We start from the raw sequence: 21,858 nt of genomic DNA, 5'->3' as shown, positions 1-21,858 counted from the left end.
CAGTCGCTCGAATCTCTTGTTGAAGCCCATTCACATAATCCACCTCAAGAGTTACCCTCCAAATCTCCATCACACCATTCTCCTGCTAAACATAGTGAGCTTCGTGTTTATTCCAAAAAGAAATGGCATCGAAAGGAGATAGAACAACCAACATTCCCTCAGCAAATCCAAGAGTCGGAACCAACTCCAAGTCTTTCAGAAGCAACACCAGGTAACTCCCAACCTGTCTCATCTACTCTTGAGCTTTATGATGATCGGCCCATTGCCGTAAGAAAAGGAGTTAGATCCTGCACAAGTCATCCTGTTTATAACTTCCTGTCTTACAAAAGATTATCTCCAGAATATCGTGCTTTTGTCTCCAATCTTGACAAGATACAGGTCCCTAACAATATTCATGAAGCCATTGAGATACCACATTGGAAGGCAGCCATTATGGAAGAAGTTCGGGCCTTAGAAAAGAACAATACATGGGAGATAGTTGACTTGCCACAAGGAAAACGACCCGTGGGCTGCAAATGGATATTCACGATAAAACACAAGTCAGATGGGAGTGTAGAACGATTCAAAGCTCGACTAGTTGCAAAGGGATTCACGCAATCTTATGGTATTGATTACCAGGAAACATTTGCCCCAGTTGCAAAACTCAATACTGTAAGACTCCTATCCCTTGCAGCTAATCTAGAATGGCCACTATTCCAACTTGATGTCAAGAATGCCTTCCTCAACGGCGATCTCGAAGAAGAAGTATACATGGAGATTCCTCCTGGTCTCGGAACACAAGCAACAAATAATAAAGTCTGCAAACTCAAGAAGTCATTGTATGGACTAAAGCAGTCACCTCGAGCTTGGTTCGGCCGATTTTCTAAAGCTGTAAAGAAGTTTGGATACGCACAGTGTCAAGCAGATCATACTCTTTTTATCAAGCGATCAGAAAGGGGGGAGTCATCCATTCTCATTGTCTACGTAGATGACATTGTCCTTACAGGGGATTTCTTAGAAGAAATGAAAAAGACTGAAGAACGTCCTTGCAAAGGAGTTTGAGATCAAAGACCTATGAACTCTCAAATACTTCCTAGGAATGGAAGTGGCTCCAACAAAAAAAGGAATAACTGTCTCTCAGCGGAAATATGTCCTAGATCTCCTAAAAGAAACCGGAATGCTCGGATGTAAGCCTGCAAATACGCTTATGGATCCGAACACTAAGATAGGACTTGAGGAGAATGATGTACCTGTTGACAAGGGAAGATATCAGAGACTCGTAGGGAAGCTCATCTACCTCTCACACACTAGACCTGACATTGGTTTTTCAGTGAGTGTGGTGAGTCAGTTCATGAATAATCCTATGGAAGAACATATGAAGGCTGTTTATTGAATCCTGAGGTATCTCAAGATGACTCCTGGCAAAGGCTTGTACTTCTAGAAGAACACAAATAGGAGGATAGAAATCTTTACTGATGCAGACTGGGCAGGTTCAGTCACTGATCGAAGATCCACATCAGGGTATTGCACATTCATATGGGGAAATCTGGTCACTTGGAGAAGTAAGAAACAAATAGTGGTTTCAAGAAGCAGTGTAGAAGCTGAATTCAGAGCTATGGCACATGGAATTGCGAAGGAATGTGGCTCAAGAGGCTCTTAAAGTAACTCAGAATCCAATATGAAGAACCGTTACAAATGTTTTGTGACAATCAAGCTACAATACGCATTGCCAAGAACCCAGTCCTTCATGACAGGACCAAGCATGTGGAAATTGATCGCCATTTCATCAAAGAGAAGATAGAAGATGGAGAAATTTTACTACAATACACACCTACACAATGCCAGATAGCCGACATTCTAACTAAAGCCCTTCCAAGATCAAGCTTTGAGGAGTTGAATATCAAACTAGGTATGATTAACATCTACTACCCAGTTTGAGGGGGAGTGTTGAAAATCCGGATTATTCAGCCCATTCACAGCTGTAACAGGCTGTAGATTTGGCAGGCTGTAGAGGCCTCTAGCTGTCATCTTTCCTTATTTAGTTGATTTAGGAAATCAGGAAATATATCATGATATTTCCTGATTACGTTAGACTAGAAATTAGCCTTTATTTTCCCTGATAATAAGGCTGTAGATCAGGCCACACTCTTGTATATAAGTGCAGCTTTTTACCATTCCAAATCAATGAAAAGTATTATAATTTTTCATTCATTTCTTTAATATACTCACTACTTCTTTAGCAAAACTAGAGGAGATGACAAAAACAAACAGTAAATAATGAGAAGAAAGTCATAAGAAAATAAAAGAGTGACTTTATCAAAATACAAAATATATAATAAAACCTTAACATGCCCGACCATGCAAATTGTTACCCCTTTAATCACAAATTTTCGTAGTCCATGCTCACTTATAATTAACAAAAAGATAAAATTACAAGCAGGATCAGCTGTTTGTCAACTTGAAACTTCTTGACTCCTATGTCATTTTTCTCAGCATTTCCTCAAATTCTCAACACAACCATTTTCGAAACCGGCTTGGAAAGAATCCAAGGTTACACTTACGCAACCCTTTTGTGCAATTCACTCCTTACAAAGAAAAATAAAAACGTCCAATTTCATTCTATCATTTTTGTCATAGCAAACAAGTTAAACAAGTCATTTGAAGTTCAAAACGAAGAATATCTTAATGCTAACCTAATTTCAATTGTCACTGTCAACCATCAGCTTTTTCCTTGCAAGATTTTCGTAAACTACTTCACTCCCACCAAAAAAAAAAAAAGCCCTACATTCTAAACAATTAGAACAAAATAATTAGCAATTCCATGTGATTCACACCGCATTTGCAAAAAAAAAAAAAACAAAAACAAAAAACAAAAAATGCCTGTGGCTTGCAGTTCCCAACAAGTTATAGAATGAATCTCACCCCAAATCTCCATTTAGAAAATTTGCCCAATCCATGTCCTAGTTTGTACATTCAACATACTAGCTGTTCATTCCTAACATTTTAATCCTATAAAAACTTCTAAAGGGAAACCCTTTCCAACACTAATCTCCAACATTTTTTTATATATCTTTATCAATTTTCTTTTCTTTTCTTCTTTCATATAATCGCCAATGCGAAAGAAATTTCTCGTAAACAACTAGCTTCTGATTAAAATTTAGGTTTCAAATGCCAACCAAATTGAGGAAACATAATTGCAGCGATCGCAAAGTGAGGAATTGAAAATGCAAAAAACAAAAAAAAGTGTCGAAGAATCACCTTCAACATCTTGAATCTCGACCTCAACGTCTAGGAGCTCTTCTAATAGCGTCTCTTCGGCTTCCATCGCAAATCTTTTTCGGATTTTTGAAGATTCTGATTTCAGAGTCGAATTTGTTTTCTCACGGCTTTTGTGTGCCGAGACCACTTTGAAAGCGATACTAGAAAGATGGAACTCGGAACAGGTTAGCTAATTTCAAATTTACTCCCGAAGAACAAATGATGTCTCACTTTTACCCTTGCAACTTAAAAAGGTAACGAACTCCAACCCCAAGCTTATAATAAGTTACAATTTGGTTTTACCTTAAAAAAAAAAAAAAGTTACAATTTGGTTTTGGCATTTCTGACATTTAGGGGACGTTTATTTCCTATATTCGTCGCTGATTCTGAATCATGATTCATGATTATTTACAGTGTTTTCTCTCACAAAAAATACACGTAAAACAAGAATAATTTTAAATCATGGTCTGAATACATAAACCAAACGTCCTCTTAGGCGTCAATTTTTGAGATCATATTCGGTACAAATAATAATGTTATTAATATGTTTTGCACTAAAATATATGTTAAAATATGTTATTTTCATTTATACTTTAATGCATAATACTATTTAAATGTTAAATTTATTTTTTTAAATAATTATTTGTTTTTAAAAGTTATAAAAATAAATTTTTATTTTTAAAAAATTCGCTTTTATGCATTTTACAACTTAAGTTTTATTGTTACAATGTTTTCTTCTACAAAAATTTAAATTTAACTTTTTTGCTTCTCTCACATACACAATTCAGGTCATAACTTGAGTTGTGAAACAAACATATCCTAAATATACAAAAGTTGCAATACTTAGATGAAAAAGTACTCATATCAACTCACAGTAATCAAATGCCAAATATATCACATATTATACTTGATGAGAAATTTGTCACAAATTATAACATCTGGTAAATATGCCACAACAAATAACATTACATGCGAGAATGTTTTTACACTCAAATGCTAAAGTTGTAATTGACACATTAATTATAAGATTGCATTGGCATGCTCTATCGACATTAATCAAGTAAGAGTGATTTGATTTGAAGGGAGTTCTCTTGTAGGGTCTCTCTACCAGTAGGATATGTTTTGACAGTTAAATCTGGTTAAAAATATATTAAACTGAAAAAGTATGTAGCACAAATCATTTTTAATATGGATCCAACAGTTAAAAATTAAAATTATTAGTAGTTCATTTTTTTTGATTCAACCACAAAAACTCCCATAAGTAAAAGAAAAATAATAAGTTCTTCCTCATTCCAACCTTAAGTGCATCAGACTCTTTTTAGTTTTACTAAAAGTATGTTCTGTTATTTTTTTTATTTTTTTATTTTTTGAAGCTCTTAAGGTGCGAGTAAAAATAAGTAATTGCTTAAATAAGCAAAGCCTAATCCCTGGAAGAAGTGTTTAGATACATCATTTTTAGGATCGAATCTCAATAGGATCAAATATCAACTCATATCGAGATGTCAAAATCTGCAATTTGAAATAAGATTGATAAGTTTAGGGTCTGTTTATTTTAAAGATTTCGCATGGTTAAAATTATAATTCTTAATTCTATTATAGTATTTTTTTCTCATAAAAAATTTAAATTTTAAAAATTAAAATGATGAATAATGGTTTGAACCATAAACAAACGGACCCTTACCATTGATACGATAACAATCATGACAAACAACTTTGTCCTCCTTATTGTGTAGATTGACGAGGTTTTTCATGTATTCAGAATTTTAGTAGTAGAAAATTGAGAATCTGTATCAAATGAATTCCAATAAATTAAGAAAGTACCCAATTTTTTATTAAGAAAATTTCTATATAATGTCCCACTAAATCAAGTAATTACGCAATTTAAATTGTCTAAATCTGTAACATTCAAATGTATTATCAATATCAATTATGTAAATCCAAAAATATGAAAAACTTGTTCCTAAACTAGTCATAACAATCGAACATATACCCGCCAAAAACAGAATTAAAATTCTAACAAATATTTTTGTATTATTCACAAATACAAAAAACACAAAGAATATTTTTGTGATTATCCTTGAAATGTATCTCATGATAAATATAATTTTTTTAAAAAGATAAATATAATTTTTAATATGTGGGAAGTTTTTTCTTTTAATTTTCTTTTTCTTTCTTCCTTTATTTGTTCTTTTTTTAATTGCATCTTTTTAAAATGCAACATTTCATTTAAGCAAGTGAGTTTTATTTATCACTTATCATAGCGATATTTGGGCTAAAACGTTACAAATTGCACTCTAAATTGTACTATCTTTTCCAAGTTTGAACCTTTAATCACAAAAGTTATTTAAAACTCAAGAGAAATCAATCATGTAAAACACATATTATTTGTTAATAAAAGGTATTTTAGACAAACCGTGCCTTTAACATAAATTTAAATAGATTTAATATTCTTAAAAGGTCTGTGTTTACGCAAGTGTTACACAGAGTGTTTAACACTTTTTGTAATACTGGTGATTAATTGTGTCTTTTCAATACAGAAATGTAAATTAACCAAGCAGGATATAACAGTGCAGAAAATAGAAAACACACGATATGGTATCGCAGTTCGGTACGTACACATACATCTGCGAGGTCATGACCAGACAATAAATAATCTACTAAAATTAAAAGATTACAAAACACCAAACCGGTCTTACACACTCAAGAACTCCTTCCTTGATGTTGTCGCCTCTGTGGAGTATCCTATTAGTGGATTGTTTATCACTACCAGACTGCGATACCATATCGTGTGTTTTCTATTTTTTGCATTGTTATTTCCTGCTTGGTTAATTTACATTTCTGCATTGGAAAGACGCGATTAATCACCAGTGTTATAGAAAGTGTTATAACACTCTGTGTAACACCTGCGTAAAAAACATACCTTTCATTTGGTATCAGAGCAGATTACTAACCGTCTGCTTGGTGAGATTTTAGGAGTTGATTTGTTATAGCAGGAATAGATTTTCTAGGAGAAGGAGGTTATGTTTCACGCCCACATGGCAACATAAAACGTAAAGAATATTCAGGAGGAACAACCTATAGAGATCAATGAATTAGAAGATGATGACTTTCTGTGGGAGCTATGAGAGGGAAAACATGTGGATGACATTCAAGGGGAGCAGAATGATGAAGAAAAAGGTGATTTGCAGAGAAGTGTTGCACCGAGTGTTTCAATAAGTGTTGCAACAACATCTACAACATCAGCTGCAAGATATGTGACTAGATAGTGAACTTTTATATATATATATATATAATTTGTGTGTTTAGCTAATTTTTGTCAAAAAGGGGAGACCATGTATTAATTTTATTTGAATTTTTTTGTGTTATTAGACACTTTTGTAAATTGTGATAGTTTTGCCTAAAACAGTCAAAGAGGAGATTGTTAGGTATTTTGTTAGTTGGTTTGTTTTTGGCATGAGTCTATAAAAATTAAAAAAACAGGGTTTGCGGGGTAATGGTGCAGATTTGAGGATCAGATTATGTGGAAAGCTTGATTGGATATAATTATGGAAGAAAATTCGGATTTGAAGGAGATTTTCGTGGGGATTTTAAGGCAGATTATGTGGAGAATTTGGATTGGGATATTTGTGGCATAATCCGAATGTTATTTGGAGTTGACTAATCCAACGTGGAACGTAGGGAGGATGAGTCATTGATTTGGTTTGGCGTGGTCCAAGAAAGGAAATCTTGAGATTTGACTTGGTCAAAGAATATCCAAATAAGGCTTGCTATAATAGAAGATTGACATTTAAGATTTGAAACTCAAAGTGCTGCATATTTGAATATCACGATATGAATTTGAGTCTAATTCAGATTTGAAGGAGATAATTATGGAGTTGGTTTATAACGTGAAGTCATGGTGAGATTATCCCATGGGTAGTTTGAATAAAAAGGATAATCGGATTTGATTTCAAATAAGGAGATTTTCTACATATATTGGTGGAGATATTTAGGTCTCGTTCATTTCGCTGATCTGAGTTTTTAATTCGAGTTGAGATGTGATTTTATGTGAGAGCTTTTTACTGTAGCAAAAAAGTTAGATGTGATTGTTTGTGAGAGCTTTTTACTGTAGCAAAACTCAAATTCTAAACTCGAATCAACGAAATGAATGGGGCCTTACATATCTTGTTTTACTGGTAGTAGAGAGAATCGTGGAGTTAAAAGGAAAAGTATATTCAAGCTTGAATTGGAGAATATTATTAACATGAAAAGTGGTGATTATTGAAGTTAAAAATATGGAGATAATCATATGGTTATTTCACTTGGATTAGACGTGAAAAGGCATTCCAATTGTTGCTATATAAATTGCATGTGTGTGTACGTGAAGTTTGAAGCCTTGGAAGTGATAATTTTGGGGTTTTATATTTTTGAGGTTTTAAAGTAATTCAAGGCTGCCCATATGAAGTGTACTTTTACAGAGAATATTTCCAGGGAAAAAATTTGTGTTAGTGAGTCTTTGAGTATTGTTGAATTCGTCCTTAGGGAGAAAGGTCAGAAACTTTTAGGAGAAAGCGTACTGCCAGTCGAAGGGATTTCACCGTACAATTTGAAGACGAGTGGTGTTCACTGGACAAGACCATTAAGGAGATTCGACACGGCGGCAACAATGTCAAAGAGGAGTCTTTGAGTATATAAGTCCGATTAGTGTCTGTAATTCTTTAGAACTTAGTGGATTGTTCATTGTATGAGCGTGACCCCACAGATATAGGTTTGTGAACCGAACTGCGATACTAACCTCTGGTGTTCTCTGTTTCCATTTTATTTTCCTTCTCAATTAATTAGATGTTGTTTAATTTGAAATTTAATTAATCGCAAGTATTCTAGAAAGTGTTACAACACTATGTAATTCACCCGTAAAAAAAAAAACGATCTTTTAATTCTCATACTATCAAGTATCAAGATATATTTTTGCTGCTAAATCGCCTATATTGCGACAAAAATTTTCTTGCAAAGCATGTCTCAGTAAACCAAACTCGAAACTTGGTAACATATGATCCCATACTATGATGGTGATGGAAATTTTACCAAAACTCTACACGACCAAATGGACCAAATGATTGGTCGCAGAAAAGATATTTCGCTACCAAATAATAATTTCGTTGCAAAAATTTTATTGCCACGATTTAAGTTTCAACACGTTTTGAAAATAAAATTGATTGTACAAGGTTCTGGTAGCCAGTCTACAACAATTTGTGACCGTTTGGTTGGAAAAACTTTTTTCTACTAAATTTTTGTTGATCGCAAAATTTTTGGTCACCGAAAGTCTAATATCTTGTAGTTAACATAACCTTTTCCTTTTTTTTTCATACTTTTTCAATTTAAAATTTTATTTAGTGTTATTTAATTTGTTTGAAATACCTTCGACAATTTGACTTGATACATGTTTGTAATTATACGATAATATACATACAAATATACATGTATAAATGTGTGTCTATATATATATATATGTGTATATCAAGTTGAGGACTCACACCTTACTTGATACAGCCATGCCTCTTCAAATTGGACAACATGTGGAAGGGCCCAGCTCACCAGCAAAGGAGGTGAGTCAGCAAGAGCAGGACATGGCCCAAGAGCAGAACATGGCCCAAGAGCAGGGCACAGCCCAAATGGCAAAAGGCCCAAAACGGAACAGGAGGGCTCCAGCGTGGTTAGAAGACTATGTCGTTTGAAGAATAAATTGTCGTTAGGAATTACTAGTCTAGAGGGGAGACCTCGAGATTGTTGAGAGCTTTTCCTATTTTTGTTTTGCTTCGATTCCATAGCCATTGCATTTCTGTAACTCCTTTTGTTAATTTGTTGCATTGCCTCTGTAGCTGGGATCAGGAGGCAAGAGGTATAAGAGTCACTGGAATACCGTTAGTTTTTCTCAAGCAATGAAATATCCAAGTTGAAATCCTCTTCTTCTTCCTTCTTTCTGTTTCTGAAATTCTGGAGCTGGCACTCGCTCGAAGAGTGTGGTTTTTTTCGTCTAACAGTGTGAAATTGCAGGTTAGGCGTATCAATTGGTGCTTTCATTGCCTTTGTTCATGGCGGATTCGGAGGTTCTTACGGCGGTCAAGGCATTGCAGGCCTAATTCGAAGGACAAACGCTCGCTCTGCATCAGACTTTACAACAGTACATGACCACCGACGATTCCCGTTTGGAGGAGCTGCGATCAGAATTGCATGGATCTCCTGTGTTCCTCACCAGTCCATATGTTACCCATACTTCACCCCCAACTACCGCCCCTAGTTCCTCCACTTCCAAATAGAACTCCTTACCCCCTCTGCTCCCATCACCGTCCTAACCCATTCATCATCTCTCTCAGGCCGAGTTACGGGAAAAGCGTGAAAAAGGTCTCTGCTACAATTGCGATAAAAAATATAGTGCTAACCATCGTTGTCGTAGTAAGTTTTTTCTCCTCTTGGGCACAGATGATACAGAGGAGGACTATGGAGTTAATTCTTCTTTATCAGAGCAGCTTGACAAGGCTACTGCAGGGGATATTTCGAGTTTGAATGCCTTAGCAGGACAAGGCAATCCCTGCTCGCTTCACTTGATTGGCGAGCTTGGCTCTCATCGCCTTCATGTCCTTATTGACAATGGCAGCACTCATAATTTCCTCAAACCGGCATTGGCTGAACGAGTGGGCCTTGCAATTCAACCTATCGCTCCTTTCCGGGTCTATATTGGCAATGGTGATTTCCTGGTGTGCCAATATTCATGCCCTCAGGTCGCCCTATCGATGCAGGGACTGTTTTCTTTTTGGATCTTTTTATTTTACCTATTGAGGGTCCGGATGTTGTCTTGGGTATCCAATGGCCACAACAACTTGGTCGCGTGTCTCATGATTACTCAGCTCTCTCTATGGATTTTTGCTGGGAGGGACGCCAAGTGGTTCTTCGGGGTGACTTAGCTGCTACACCGAGCCTTATTACCCTTCTCCAGTTCCAGGCGTTAATTCACAGTGCAGCTATCCACAGTTTATTCGCGCTGCACCCGTTAAGTGAGCCTGATGCGATGCTAGTTTGCCCAGGGGGTGAGACACCGTTCCTGGAGTTTCCTAGTTCCTTACCTGAGTCCATTGCCGCCTTATTACACCAGTACCATGGCCTGTTTCTTCCTCTAATTGGACTCACTCCTCATCGCACTATCGATCATAAGATCCACTTGCTTCCGCATAGCAACCCTATTAATGTGCGGCCGTATAGATATCCTCATTTTCAAAAGAACGAGATGGAGAAGCTTATTCGTGAGATGCTAGAATAGGGCATCATCAGGCCCAGTCAGAGCCCTTTCTCTTCGCCGGTCTTGCTAGTGAAGAAAAAAGATGGCACGTACTGGTTTTGTGTTGATTATCGTGCTCTGAGCTCGGTGGCGCTTTAGTTTTTAGTAAGTTGGATTTGCGGGTTGGTTACCACCAAATTCACGTGCATAATTGGGACATCTACAAAATGGCTTTCCGCACTCATGAGGGCCACTATGAATTCTTGGTGATGCCGTTCGGATTGACGAACGCTCCCTCGACCTTCCAGGCAACAATGAACCAGCTTTTTGCTTCCTTTTTACGTAAATTTGTGTTTTTTTTTATGATATCTTGGTTTACAGTTCTTCAGAATCTAATCACGTTATGTACCTCAGCCAAGTATTATCACGCCTGCATGCTAATTAGTTCTTTGTCAAACTATCCAAATGCCTTTTTGCCAGAGCACTATCGACTATTTAGGGCACATTGTTTCAGCTGGTGGGGTATAGGCGGATCCACAGAAGATTGAAGCAATGTGGCTTGGCCTGCACCTAAAACCTTAAAGCATTTTAGGGGATTTTTAGGTTTCACGGGGTATTACAGGCATTTCATTTGGGGCTATGCCTCCCTTGCGGCCTCGCTCACTGATTTGTTATGCAATGACGCTTTTACGTGGACTGTGACAACCATGGAAGCTTTTGAGGCCCTGAAGCGTGCCAAGGTAGAGGCGCCGGTGTTGCGGTTACCAAACTTCGAAGTGGACTTCCTCATCGAAACTGATGCCTCTAATGTCGGCATTGGGGTTGTCCTCATGCAGGGTGGGCATCCGATCTCGTACTTTAGCAAGAAGTTAGGACCTCGGTTGCGAGCTTCCTCTGCATACCTCAAAGAGTTACATGTTATCGCCGAAGCCATCCAAAAGTGGCGCCAGTATCTCTTAGGTCATTTCTTCAATATCCGCACGGCCCATAAGAGTATTAAAGAACTCCTCTAACAAGTGGTTCATTCACCAGACCGACATGTTTACATCTGGAAGTTGTTGGGTTTCCATTTTCGGATCGAATATAAACCTGGCCGTACTAATCAGGCTATAGATGCCTTGTCCCGGGTCCATGAAGATGGTAGCACCGCCATAACCGGATCATCCGCGGTTTGTCTGCCTTTGATCAGTCGGCCATCTTTTGACTTGTTATCGACTTTACGCACTGAGAAGTCTATGTGTCCTGAGTTGGTGAACCTTCACGGCCAGTTTCAGGGGGGTTCCCTACCTTCGGCCTATACGGTGCACAATGGTTTTCTTTTCTTTCGAAATCGTTACTATGTCAGTCCTCAGTCTGCCTTGAAATCCATGCTATTGCATGAGTTCCATGCCACACCTCTGGCGGGTCATGCAGGGATAAAGCGCACTTTAGTACGGCTTTCTTATGCGTTCTATTGGCCCAAAATGTGAACGGATGTTGAGCAGTTTGTTACGTCCTGTCAGGTGTGCCAACAGATTAAATACTCCACCCAAGCCCCTGCAGGGTTACTCCAGCCCCTGCCAATTCCTTCCTTGGTTTGGGATGAGGTCACCATGGATTTCATTACGGGCCTGCCGCTGTCACGCGGTTTTACGGTGATTCTCGTGGTGGTGGATCGCCTCACCAAGTCCGCTCATTTTGGCACGTTACCAGTCCAGTTCACGGCTTCTAGGACAACAGAGTTGTTTGTGGACTTAATGGTTAAGCTTCATGGGTTCCCTAGCTCGATCATCTCGTACCGCGATCCCCTTTTTTGAGTAAGTTTTGGCAGAAGCTATTTGAGTTGAGTGACACTCTCTTCGTCACAGTACTGCTTACCACCCCCAGATCGACGGACAATCGGAGGTGGTGAATCGCAGCCTCGAGCAATATTTACATGCTTTCACTCAAGAGAAGCCATCCTCGTGGGTCTCGCTCCTCAGTTGGGCTGAGTTTTGTTACAATTCCAGCTACCATAGTGCTCTTAAGATGTCCCCGTTTCAGGCACTTTTTAGACGTCCACCGCCGTCTATCCCCGCTTATTCTCAGGGCTCAACTTCAATCCAAGCTTTGGACGAGGCATTGTTGGACAGGGATGCCTTGCTACAGTCCTTGAAGGAGAATTTGCGTCAAGCACAGCATCGTATGGCACAGAAGGCCAATACTCATCGTCGTGATCTTCAACTGTCGGTAGGGGACAAGGTGTTGGTCCGCCTACAATCATACCGCCAATCCACGGTCGCCAACCGCCTTTCTCATAAGCTCGCGAAGCGCTATTACGGGCCGTTTTCGGTGGTCAGCTATGTAGGAGCCGTAGCTTATAAGTTGGATCTTCCCCTGGGTGTAAAATTCATCCCGTTTACCACATCTTTGCGCTCAAGCCGTATCGTGGTCCACTTACAGAGGAGGTTTTTCCGTTGCCCACCAAGAGTGTGGACAACAAGCCCTTGTCTTCGCCAGTTGCCATATGTGCCACTCGTACGGTCCTTAACCATGGCAGAGAGGTCCACTAGATTCTGGTACAATGGTCGGACTCTTCCCCTGAGAACTCTACTTGGGAAAATTTTATTGATTCTGCAAACTGTACCTTGCTTTCCACCTTGAGGACAAGGTGGTTTTTCAAGGGGTGGGGAATGATACAACCCTGCCTCTCCAAATTGGACGACACGTGGAAGGGCCCAGCTCACCAACAAAGGAGGTGAGTCAGCAAGAGCAGGACATGGCCCAAGTGCAGAACATGGCCCAAGAGCAAGACACGGCCCAAATGGCAAAAGGCCCAAAACGGAACAGGAGGGCTCCAGCGTGGTTGGAAGACTATTTCGTTTGAAGAATAAATTGTCGTTAAGAATTACTAGTCTAGAGGGGAGACCTCGGGATTGTTGACAGTTTTTCCCATTTTTGTTTTTCTTCGATTCCATAGCCATTGCATTTCTGTAACTCCTTTTGTTAATTTGTTGCATTGCCTCTGTAGCTGGGATTAGGAGGCAAGAGGTATAAGAGTCACTGGAATACCGTTTGTTTTTCTCAAGCAATGAAATATCCAAGTTGAAATCCTCTTCTTCTTCCTTCTTTCTGTTTCTGAAATTTTGGAGCTGGCACTCGCTCAAAGAGTGGTTTTTTTCATCTAACAGTGTGAAATTGTAGGTTAGGCGTATCATTACTAGTCATGTTTAATTATGAATGCGAGAGGATATTCCTATTTACTATTTAGGATCAAGTTCGTTTAATGTTGCTTTAGCAAAAAAACAAAAACAAAAAAACAAAACAAAAACAAAAACAAACAAAATCGATTAATATTGCACACCCTTTGGAGTAGCTTAATACAGATCGTTGTGGATATCTTGAGAACCCGATAGATATCCTTTATTCTGTTGTAGACGAAATTAACTATAAAACCATAAAACTTACGACTCCCTAAAGAGGAGATAATTATATGTTTAGGGTCACATGAACACCCACACACTTTTTGCTCATTCTACGCATATCCGATGGCTGCACATGGCTACTTTTTGTCCTTCAACTTCAATTCACACTGCAAAAAAGTAAAAAATAAAAAAAATAATAATAATAAGAGATTTTAGAGATATATATGAAATATCTATGTATAGTGTCTCCATTGCAAGTTTTGTTGGAACTAAACTGCAATGAACCTTTTTTTACCGAAAGCATTAATAAAAAGTACTCAAGGAATTTTACGTAGTTCGGTATCCATCTATATCCATGAGATCACGCTAAGTTATTGAACAATCTACTAAATTATAAAGATATAGACACTAGTCGAATTTATATAAATAAAGACTCCCTCTTTAATTTTTGTCGACACCGTATAGAATCAACTTAATGAACTTATTCAGTGAGCACTACTCGTCTTCAATGTCCTTCACACTTAACTCCCTTTAAATTGCAAATCTTTCTCTTTAGAAGACAACTAGTTCTTCTTCCCAAAAATAATGATTAATTGAACTCCCTTCAACACTGTGGATCGTTTTCTCACTGTAAATGCTTCTCACCAAGAACGTTAAGTGTGGGCCACTCAAAACATAACGTATGGATACCCAGGAAGGCATCAATTTGCATATGATTTAAGATACATGTAGTGTAGCACAAAATCCTATCTCAAATCTTGGATCAAAATCTCTCAAATTTTGAATGTTGCAAAACATGTTCCACATTTTTTTCAACATAATTTGCAACATTATTTAATTTTGATTTTTAAAATAAACCAGAACCTTTATCCGATTTTTCCCTCTAAAATCTTTGGTAAAAATATCCTCTAATGAAATTGCAACCAGTGGCAAAGCCACCTTACGTAGAGTGGCTGTCCCCACTGATCCAAGGTAGCCTCTTTAATTTTACCCTAATTAAATTAATTTTTACGTTTTTTTCTCTTAATCCGCCCCCTGAATTTTTCTAATTATGATATTTTTATAAAAATTTTCAAAACATATCAAACATGCCCTAAATTTTAATGTTTAAGTATCTCATATTTTTAACCTAAAGTGCTAAATAAGTAACTAATCAATAAAATTACTATATAAGTTCACAATTTTGTAGATTGTAGACCTTAAAAAGTGAATTAAATCAATTAAAAGCTTGACTCATTTAGATTAAAAAAACTATTATTTTAATTTAAAACTTTGCTTTTACTCACGCCCCTCACTAGAAAAGTTTCCTGGTCCGCCACTAATTGCAACTCCCTTGAATTTATAGAACCAAAACCAAATCCTTGTCTGAGTTGTTTTTTAAATTCAACTTAGATTATGATTATCTTTTCCAAATCTTTGAGTGCTATAGCAAAGATATCCAGAGAAAAATTCAACTTTATCTCCCCATAATTTTAGTTAATGCATATCTCCGAAACTTAATTATATGAAAGAATCTTCTCTTGAAATTTAAAAATGTCTCACTTTTTTTTTTTTTTTGCACAACTAGAATTGTTTAATATTTTTTTAATATTATTGCTATAAATGCCAACAAAAAAACCTAACAATATATATATATATATATATATATATTCAACGTATTTTCTCTCTACGTATGCATTATACTATATGAAACTTTAGGGTCCCGGAGTTAGACAAGAGTCTATCCTTTTACGAGAAGTTATTAAACTTTTTGAACAATCAGATTCATATGTGACTAATTGCAGGTTAAGAAAAATATTTGACTACTAATTGTTATATGGTGACAAAAAGAGAAGTTGTTTATACGTGTCGCAGTTGATGGAGAGGCTGATCTTGTAAGGAATGTTTACTCCGCACTTTCTGGGAAGTCCGGCGACGACGTTGCTCTTGAGACTCTTGATGGCGCTAGCTCTATCCTTCAGGCACTTGCAAACGGCACGGCGGTCTGTTTTGGTCTTTGCCAAGCTGTTCACATTCCTAATCCCAGAGCAGCACGCTGTGGGGACTTTCCCCGCGCCGGTCTTGATGTACTTAACGCACGGCGTGAGGTTTTTCGTCACTAACCCGCAGGTCAATGCCTCGGCGGCAGGCGCAGCCACCACCACCATGGCAATGACAACAACGCAGGCGATCTTGACAAAGCTAGAGCAGGCCATAGTTGCTATTTATGAGGAGAAAAAGACTCGAGTTTACTTAAGAGTGTTGACTAGCTAGCTAGTAAGTGTTTTCGGAGATTTGTGTAATGTGATGCGTGGCAAAGGCTCTTTGATGTTGGTGATTTTATAGGCCAAATAGGGGAATTAAAAGGGAAGGGAAATGTGTGGTTTTGGGATTGGGAGTCGCTGGCAAATTTAATGCTTTGTTTCTCCTCCATCCAGTTAGGAGACATACTTTGTGGTTGAGCACCTTAACCGACATGAATTACAAAATGAAACGATATACTTGTAACCGACATGAATCAAACTTCGAGCACCATGATTTTAAGCACTTCTTTAGAGCCCGTTTATAATTAGGTTAAATTCATTTTTTTTTATTTTTAAAAAAACATTATTTAAACTCAAATCAAGGCGGTTTGAATCCATCCTTTAAATACATCCTTATATTTCCGTCACTGACGTGTACAATTTGGCTATGTAGTAAATTAGTAATGCAAATCTTTTTATCAGCACAATATTCGACCTAAATACTAACTACTAAAATTCATCATGAACAAAACTAGAGGAGATGTGGTCAAGACAAACAAGAAATAATGTGAAGAATGTCGTAAGTAAACGAAAGAGTGACTTCGTCAAAATACACCTTTATTAATCTCAAATCTTTTTAGGCCATGCTCACTTACAATTAACAAAAGAAACAAAATTAGAAACAAGATCAGCTGTTTGTGAACTCAAAACCTTTTGAAACTCCAAATTTCATTTTCCGCAGCATTTCCTTGAATTCTCAACGCAGCCATTTTCGGTACCGACTTGGAAAGAATCCAATATTACACTAACGTGACCCTTTTGTGGAATTCAGGGATTACAAAGAAAAATAAAAATGTTTAATCTCTTACTATCATGTTTGTCATTACAAACAAGTTTAACAAGTCGTCTGAAGACTACTAAAGTCACAACACTGTAAACCCTCAGCTCTTACTTTGCAGAATTGCTCTAAACTACTTTCAGTTTCATGCAATTATATATATATATATATATATTATCCAAATAAGTACCCAACAAGTTATAGAATGAATCTCTTCCTAACTTAAAACCCCTTTTCAGCTCTAGAGCGTCAATTTTCCATTTAGAAAATTTGCCCAAAATCCAGTCCTAGTTTCTATATTCAATATTTCGGCACTAGCTGTTCATTCAGTGACATTTTAATCCTCATCAAAACCTTGAAAAAGAAACTCTTTTTAACACTTATCTCCAACACTCTTTGCTCCCATTTGTTTTGCTGGTTTAGCTCAGTTCAACTCAGTTTAAACAGTTTGAACTCGTGTTTGGTAAGCACGCAGTCCGAATTATAATATTTCTCGTTTGAACTGAGTTAAACTGTCCAGTTTAAATTTTAGCTCCTATGAAGTTCAACCGTTCACATCCTTTTTTTAACAGTATAAAGGCGCCTATTCTCTTTCCTTTTCACACCTATCAAACACAAGTTTTAATTTTATTCTCTATTTAGATTAAAATTTTAATAGTACATCCAAACGTTAATTCGAACTACAATTTAAACCATACAGTTTGAATTTTTCTGTTTAACTCAAAAGATTTAGATCACTAAAATTTGAACCAGTGAAAGGGAGGTTTTATATCTTTAACCTACGTGCCATTTTTATTATATCTTTTATCTTCTTTTTTTCTTTCTTTTTTTCCTTTTTCTTCTTTCGTATAGTTGCCCATGCAAAAGAAATTACTCGTTAACAACTATCTTAAAATTTCGGTTCGTAAATGCCAAACCAAATGGAGAAAAATAAGTGAGCAATTGAAAATGCAAAAAAAAAAAAAAAAAAAAAAAAAAAAAAAAAAAAATTATGAACAGAAAATGTTTGAAGAATCACCTTCAACATCTTAAATCTCGACCTCGCAATCCTTTTTCGGATTTTTTAAGATTCTGGTTTCAAAGTCGAATTTGTTTTCTCATGGCTTTTGCCGATGCCACAGCAAGTTAGATTTCAAAATTGACCTCAACAAATAACGGATATCTCACCTTTGCTGTTACAACTTAAAATTGATATAAAACTTCATTCCTAAACTTATAATAAGTTACAATTTTTGATATTTTCTAATATTGAGGCATCAATTTCGTAACCATTTTAATCACACGAGTCAAGTGACATATTGTAAAATTTTAAACAAAGTAGGCTCTAAAATTTTTAAAAATAAAAAAGAAAGATAACAAGTTCTTTCTGACTCTAACCTTAGGTGTCATCTTTGCCTTTGCTTGTAAAAGGCTCTGAATATTTTCTCTCATTTTAGAAGCTCTCAAAACATAAATCACAATATGTAATTATCTAAATAAACAAAGCGTTACCCTTAGAAAAGTGGTGAGATACATCATTCTAAGTTAGTCAAATCTTCTTAAGATCGGACATCAAAGCACATTGAGCTGTCAAAATATTCAATTCTAATTGAAATTGAAAAGTTTGATATTGATATGGTGACAATCACTGTCCTTATAATGTAATAGATGAGTTTTTTTTTTTAAATTTAAACAGTAGAAAATTGAGCACCTATATCAAATGAATTCGAATAAAGTAAGAAAATCCCGATTTTTTGTTATGAAAATTTCCATATAGTAAGTCACAGTAAATAAAGAAATCACGCATTTTTTATTGTCAATTAAGTAAATCCGAAAATATCAAAACTCTATTCCTCAAATAGTCATAATAAATCATTTATTCTTAAAATAACTATAAAATCATATGTCAACCAAAATAGGATTAAAACTCTAACAAAGATTTTTATATTATTCAAAAATACATAAAAACATATAGAATTTTGTGGTTTTTATGAATTATATATCTCATGATAAATGTAACTTTCTATATTTTGGGAGGCTGTTTTTCTTTTCATTTTCCTTTTCTTTTGTCTTCTTTTTTTATTTTTTATTTATTTTTCAATGTATCTCTTCAAAACGCGGTGTTTCAATGAAGAAACTGAGTTTCATTATCATTTCTCATATCGCTATTTGGGCTAAATTGTTACAAATTGTACTCTAAATTATACTATTTTTCTATGTTTTACCCTTTCGTGACAAAATTTGTTAAAATCTCAACGGAATCAAACGAATAAATATTATAGTAATTGTTAGTGAAGGGTATTTTAAAACCGCTCCTTTAACATGAATTTAAATAGATTTATTCTTTGCTTGTTATCAAAATATATTTTTGCCCTTTTAACATATTATATATATATATATATATATATTCCGTAAAATCACCTATATTGCTACGGCCAAAATTTTCTAGCACCAAACTCAGAGTTTGTTCGTGGGTGATTCCATACTCTGATGGTGATGGAAATTTTCATTAAAATTTTTGGTCACGGAAAATAACATTTTTCTACCAAATAATACTTTAGTCGCGTGGAAACCAGTTTTTGTTTTGCAGTTTCGGCACATTTTTGGGGGGAAAAAATGGTTGTGGATGGTTCTACTACCCTACAACAATATGTGACCATTTGGTTGCAAAAAACTTTTTTCTGCTACTAAATTTTTGTTGATCCCAAAATGTTTTTGCCTGCAGAAAGTCTAATTTTTGTATTAATTAATAACCTCTTCTCTTAATTTTCTTTTCATATATAGTTTTTCAATTAAAAAGTTAATTTAGTGGTGATTAGTTTGTTTAAAATACATTTGTTAACTATCATGTGAGTGTCTTACGGTTATTAATTCTGTTTGAAATTCTAACGTCTTTTGTGACTTAATGGCCAAACAGGGTTATTTTTATATAGTTTTAAAGTTAAGGGACCAAAATGAATAAAGGAACATGGGTTGATGGGTAAAAAGTGAACTTAGAGGTCGGTACTTTGACTTGACACATGTTTGTAATTATACAACAATATACATACAAACATATGTATGATGTGTGTGTATTCAGTGGCGAAGCGATGGATTTTTGTCAGGAGAGCTAATAACTACGAACGATAACTCTTTAAACAAAATCAACCGTTAATACTGTTCTATAATTGTCCCGTTAGGTTTTAACGCAATGAATTTGTTGGACGATAATCTTATTGTCAAGATTATTGAAGATATATGTGTGTGTATATGTGTGTACGCGTGTGCGCATGTATCAACGTTCAAGACCCATAGCTTATTGGCCATCTTTATGAATTCGAGAGGATGTTCCTTGTATATTTAGGATCAAGTTCGATTAATTAATATTGCACACCCTTTGGAGCAGCTTAATACAGATCGTCGTCAAGATCTTGAGAAACTGATGGATAGACTTATTTACTGAGGAAAAAGTTGATATTTCTCAATCACATGAAAAAGGGAATAAGTACTTCTGTCAAACGAACAAAAGTTACATATCCGTTGTAGACGAAATTACAACTATAAAACCATAAAGCTTACGACTCCCCTATAGAGGAGACAATTATATATGTGTAGGGCACCCACACACTTATTCTCATATTATGCATATCCGCCAGCTGAAAATTGCTACTTTTGTCTTTCAACTTCAGTTCACACTGCATAACAAAAGAAAAAGAGTCATAAATATATATATATATATATATATACTCAATGAGGAAATTATTTTCTCTATGCATGCACTAGCCATTAAGCTAGCCCAGAAAACAACCCGCTCTAATAAAAAAAAAAATAGTTGTACGTTCTACGACGAGTATTCATTTGAGAAACTCATAGGTTATACTGTTAGAGAGTTTATGTCAAGGAGTTAAGACAGAAGTCTGTCCTTTTACGAGAAGTTATAGTTTTTGAACAATCAGATTCATATATATGTAACTAAAGGAAGAGTTGAAAAAAATATTTGACTACTAAATATATATATATATATATATATGGTGACAAAAGGAGAAGTTATTCATACGTGTTGCAGTTGGTGGAGGGGCTGATCTTGTAAGGAATGTTTACTCCACACTTGCTGGGAAGTCCAGCGATGACGTTGAGCTTGAGACCCTTGATGGCAGTAGCAGCGTTCTGCAGGCACCTGCAAGCGTCCTGGCGGTCTTTTGAGGTCCTTGCCATGCTGTTCACATTCCTAATCCCAGTGCAGCACCCCCCGGGGACGGGCCCGAGGCCGCTCTTGGCGTAGTTAATGCACGGCGCGAGGTTGCTCGATACCGCCCCGCAGCTCAATGCCTCGGCGGCAGGCGCAGCCACCACCACCATGGCAATGACAACAACGCAGGCGATCTTGACAGAGCTAGAGCTGGCCATAGTTGCTAATTATGAGGAGAAAAAGACGTGAATTAGTTACTTGAGTGTTAACTAGCTAGAAGTGTTTTGAGAGTGTAATGTGATGCGTGGCAAAGTCTCTTTGGTGTGGTGACTTTATAGGCCAAAGTGGGGGAATTAAAAGGAAAGGGAAATGTGTGGTTTTGGGATTGGTTATTGGTTGGGAGTTGTTGGCAAATTTAATGCTTTTTTTCTTCTCTATTCGGTTGTGAGGGAGACTTTGTTGTTGAGCATCTTAAATGCTCTTTATGTAGATGTTGGAGATAAATGACTTCTCTTTGCTGGATCCCATTGAGTCTGTAAATATACTATATACGGAAACTTAATTATAATATAAGGGATTGTTTTTATGACGAGGGTCTAGACTGCGATAACTTGTAAATCTTACAGTTGGAATTGTAAATAAAACGACAAATTCAATTCAATTTTAAGCTTTTGTATAGTGAAATGCATTTGAAAATTTGTGAACTTTAAGAGATGAAATTACAATCGAAACGATACACTTATAACCGATACCGACATGATCAATATAAACCCCGGGCG

At 36.4% G+C, this 21,858-nt stretch overlaps 3 protein-coding genes across 5 annotated transcripts in view; all 3 read right to left on the bottom strand.

The window, feature by feature from the left end:
* The window catches only part of LOC21389528 (mediator of RNA polymerase II transcription subunit 34), a 33,686-nt gene extending 30,279 nt beyond the window's left edge, over positions 1-3,407 (bottom strand). For 2 of the 3 annotated variants that reach the window (XM_024174276.1, XM_024174277.1), the window contains exon 1: positions 3,238-3,304. In XM_024174276.1, coding sequence (XP_024030044.1) covers positions 3,238-3,246 — 9 coding nt within the window. In that variant the 5' untranslated portion in view covers positions 3,247-3,304. Of the gene's footprint in view, positions 1-3,237 lie in introns of all 3 variants that reach the window. The other variant, XM_024174275.1, reaches the window with a different exon arrangement.
* Positions 3,408-13,772: 10,365 nt separating this feature from the next.
* LOC21389527 (non-specific lipid-transfer protein 1) lies at positions 13,773-16,156 on the bottom strand. The gene is made up of 2 exons (XM_010111348.2): positions 15,718-16,156; positions 13,773-14,039 (listed from the first exon to the last, which is right to left on the bottom strand). Exons 1-2 carry the CDS (start codon positions 16,065-16,067, stop codon positions 14,030-14,032), a joined length of 360 nt encoding a protein of 119 aa, XP_010109650.2. The 5' UTR covers positions 16,068-16,156; the 3' UTR covers positions 13,773-14,029.
* A 4,165-nt stretch (positions 16,157-20,321) lies between these two features.
* LOC21389526 (non-specific lipid-transfer protein 1) lies at positions 20,322-21,405 on the bottom strand. The gene is made up of 2 exons (XM_010111347.2): positions 20,948-21,405; positions 20,322-20,585 (listed from the first exon to the last, which is right to left on the bottom strand). Exons 1-2 carry the CDS (start codon positions 21,295-21,297, stop codon positions 20,576-20,578), a joined length of 360 nt encoding a protein of 119 aa, XP_010109649.2. The 5' UTR covers positions 21,298-21,405; the 3' UTR covers positions 20,322-20,575.
* Positions 21,406-21,858: the final 453 nt, after the last annotated feature.

Source organism: Morus notabilis, unplaced genomic scaffold (assembly GCF_000414095.1).
Source record: "Morus notabilis unplaced genomic scaffold, ASM41409v2 Scaffold304, whole genome shotgun sequence".
Classification (NCBI taxonomy): Eukaryota; Viridiplantae; Streptophyta; class Magnoliopsida; order Rosales; family Moraceae; genus Morus; species Morus notabilis.
Note: the sequence above shows the minus strand (reverse complement) of the source record. Positions and strands in the feature narration are given on the sequence as shown.

What these genes read in the sequence shown, in the direction of transcription:
- LOC21389527 (XM_010111348.2), bottom strand. Translation starts at nt 16,067, where the DNA reads ATGGCCTGCTCTAGCTTTGTCAAGATCGCCTGCGTTGTTGTCATTGCC.
- LOC21389526 (XM_010111347.2), bottom strand. Translation starts at nt 21,297, where the DNA reads ATGGCCAGCTCTAGCTCTGTCAAGATCGCCTGCGTTGTTGTCATTGCC.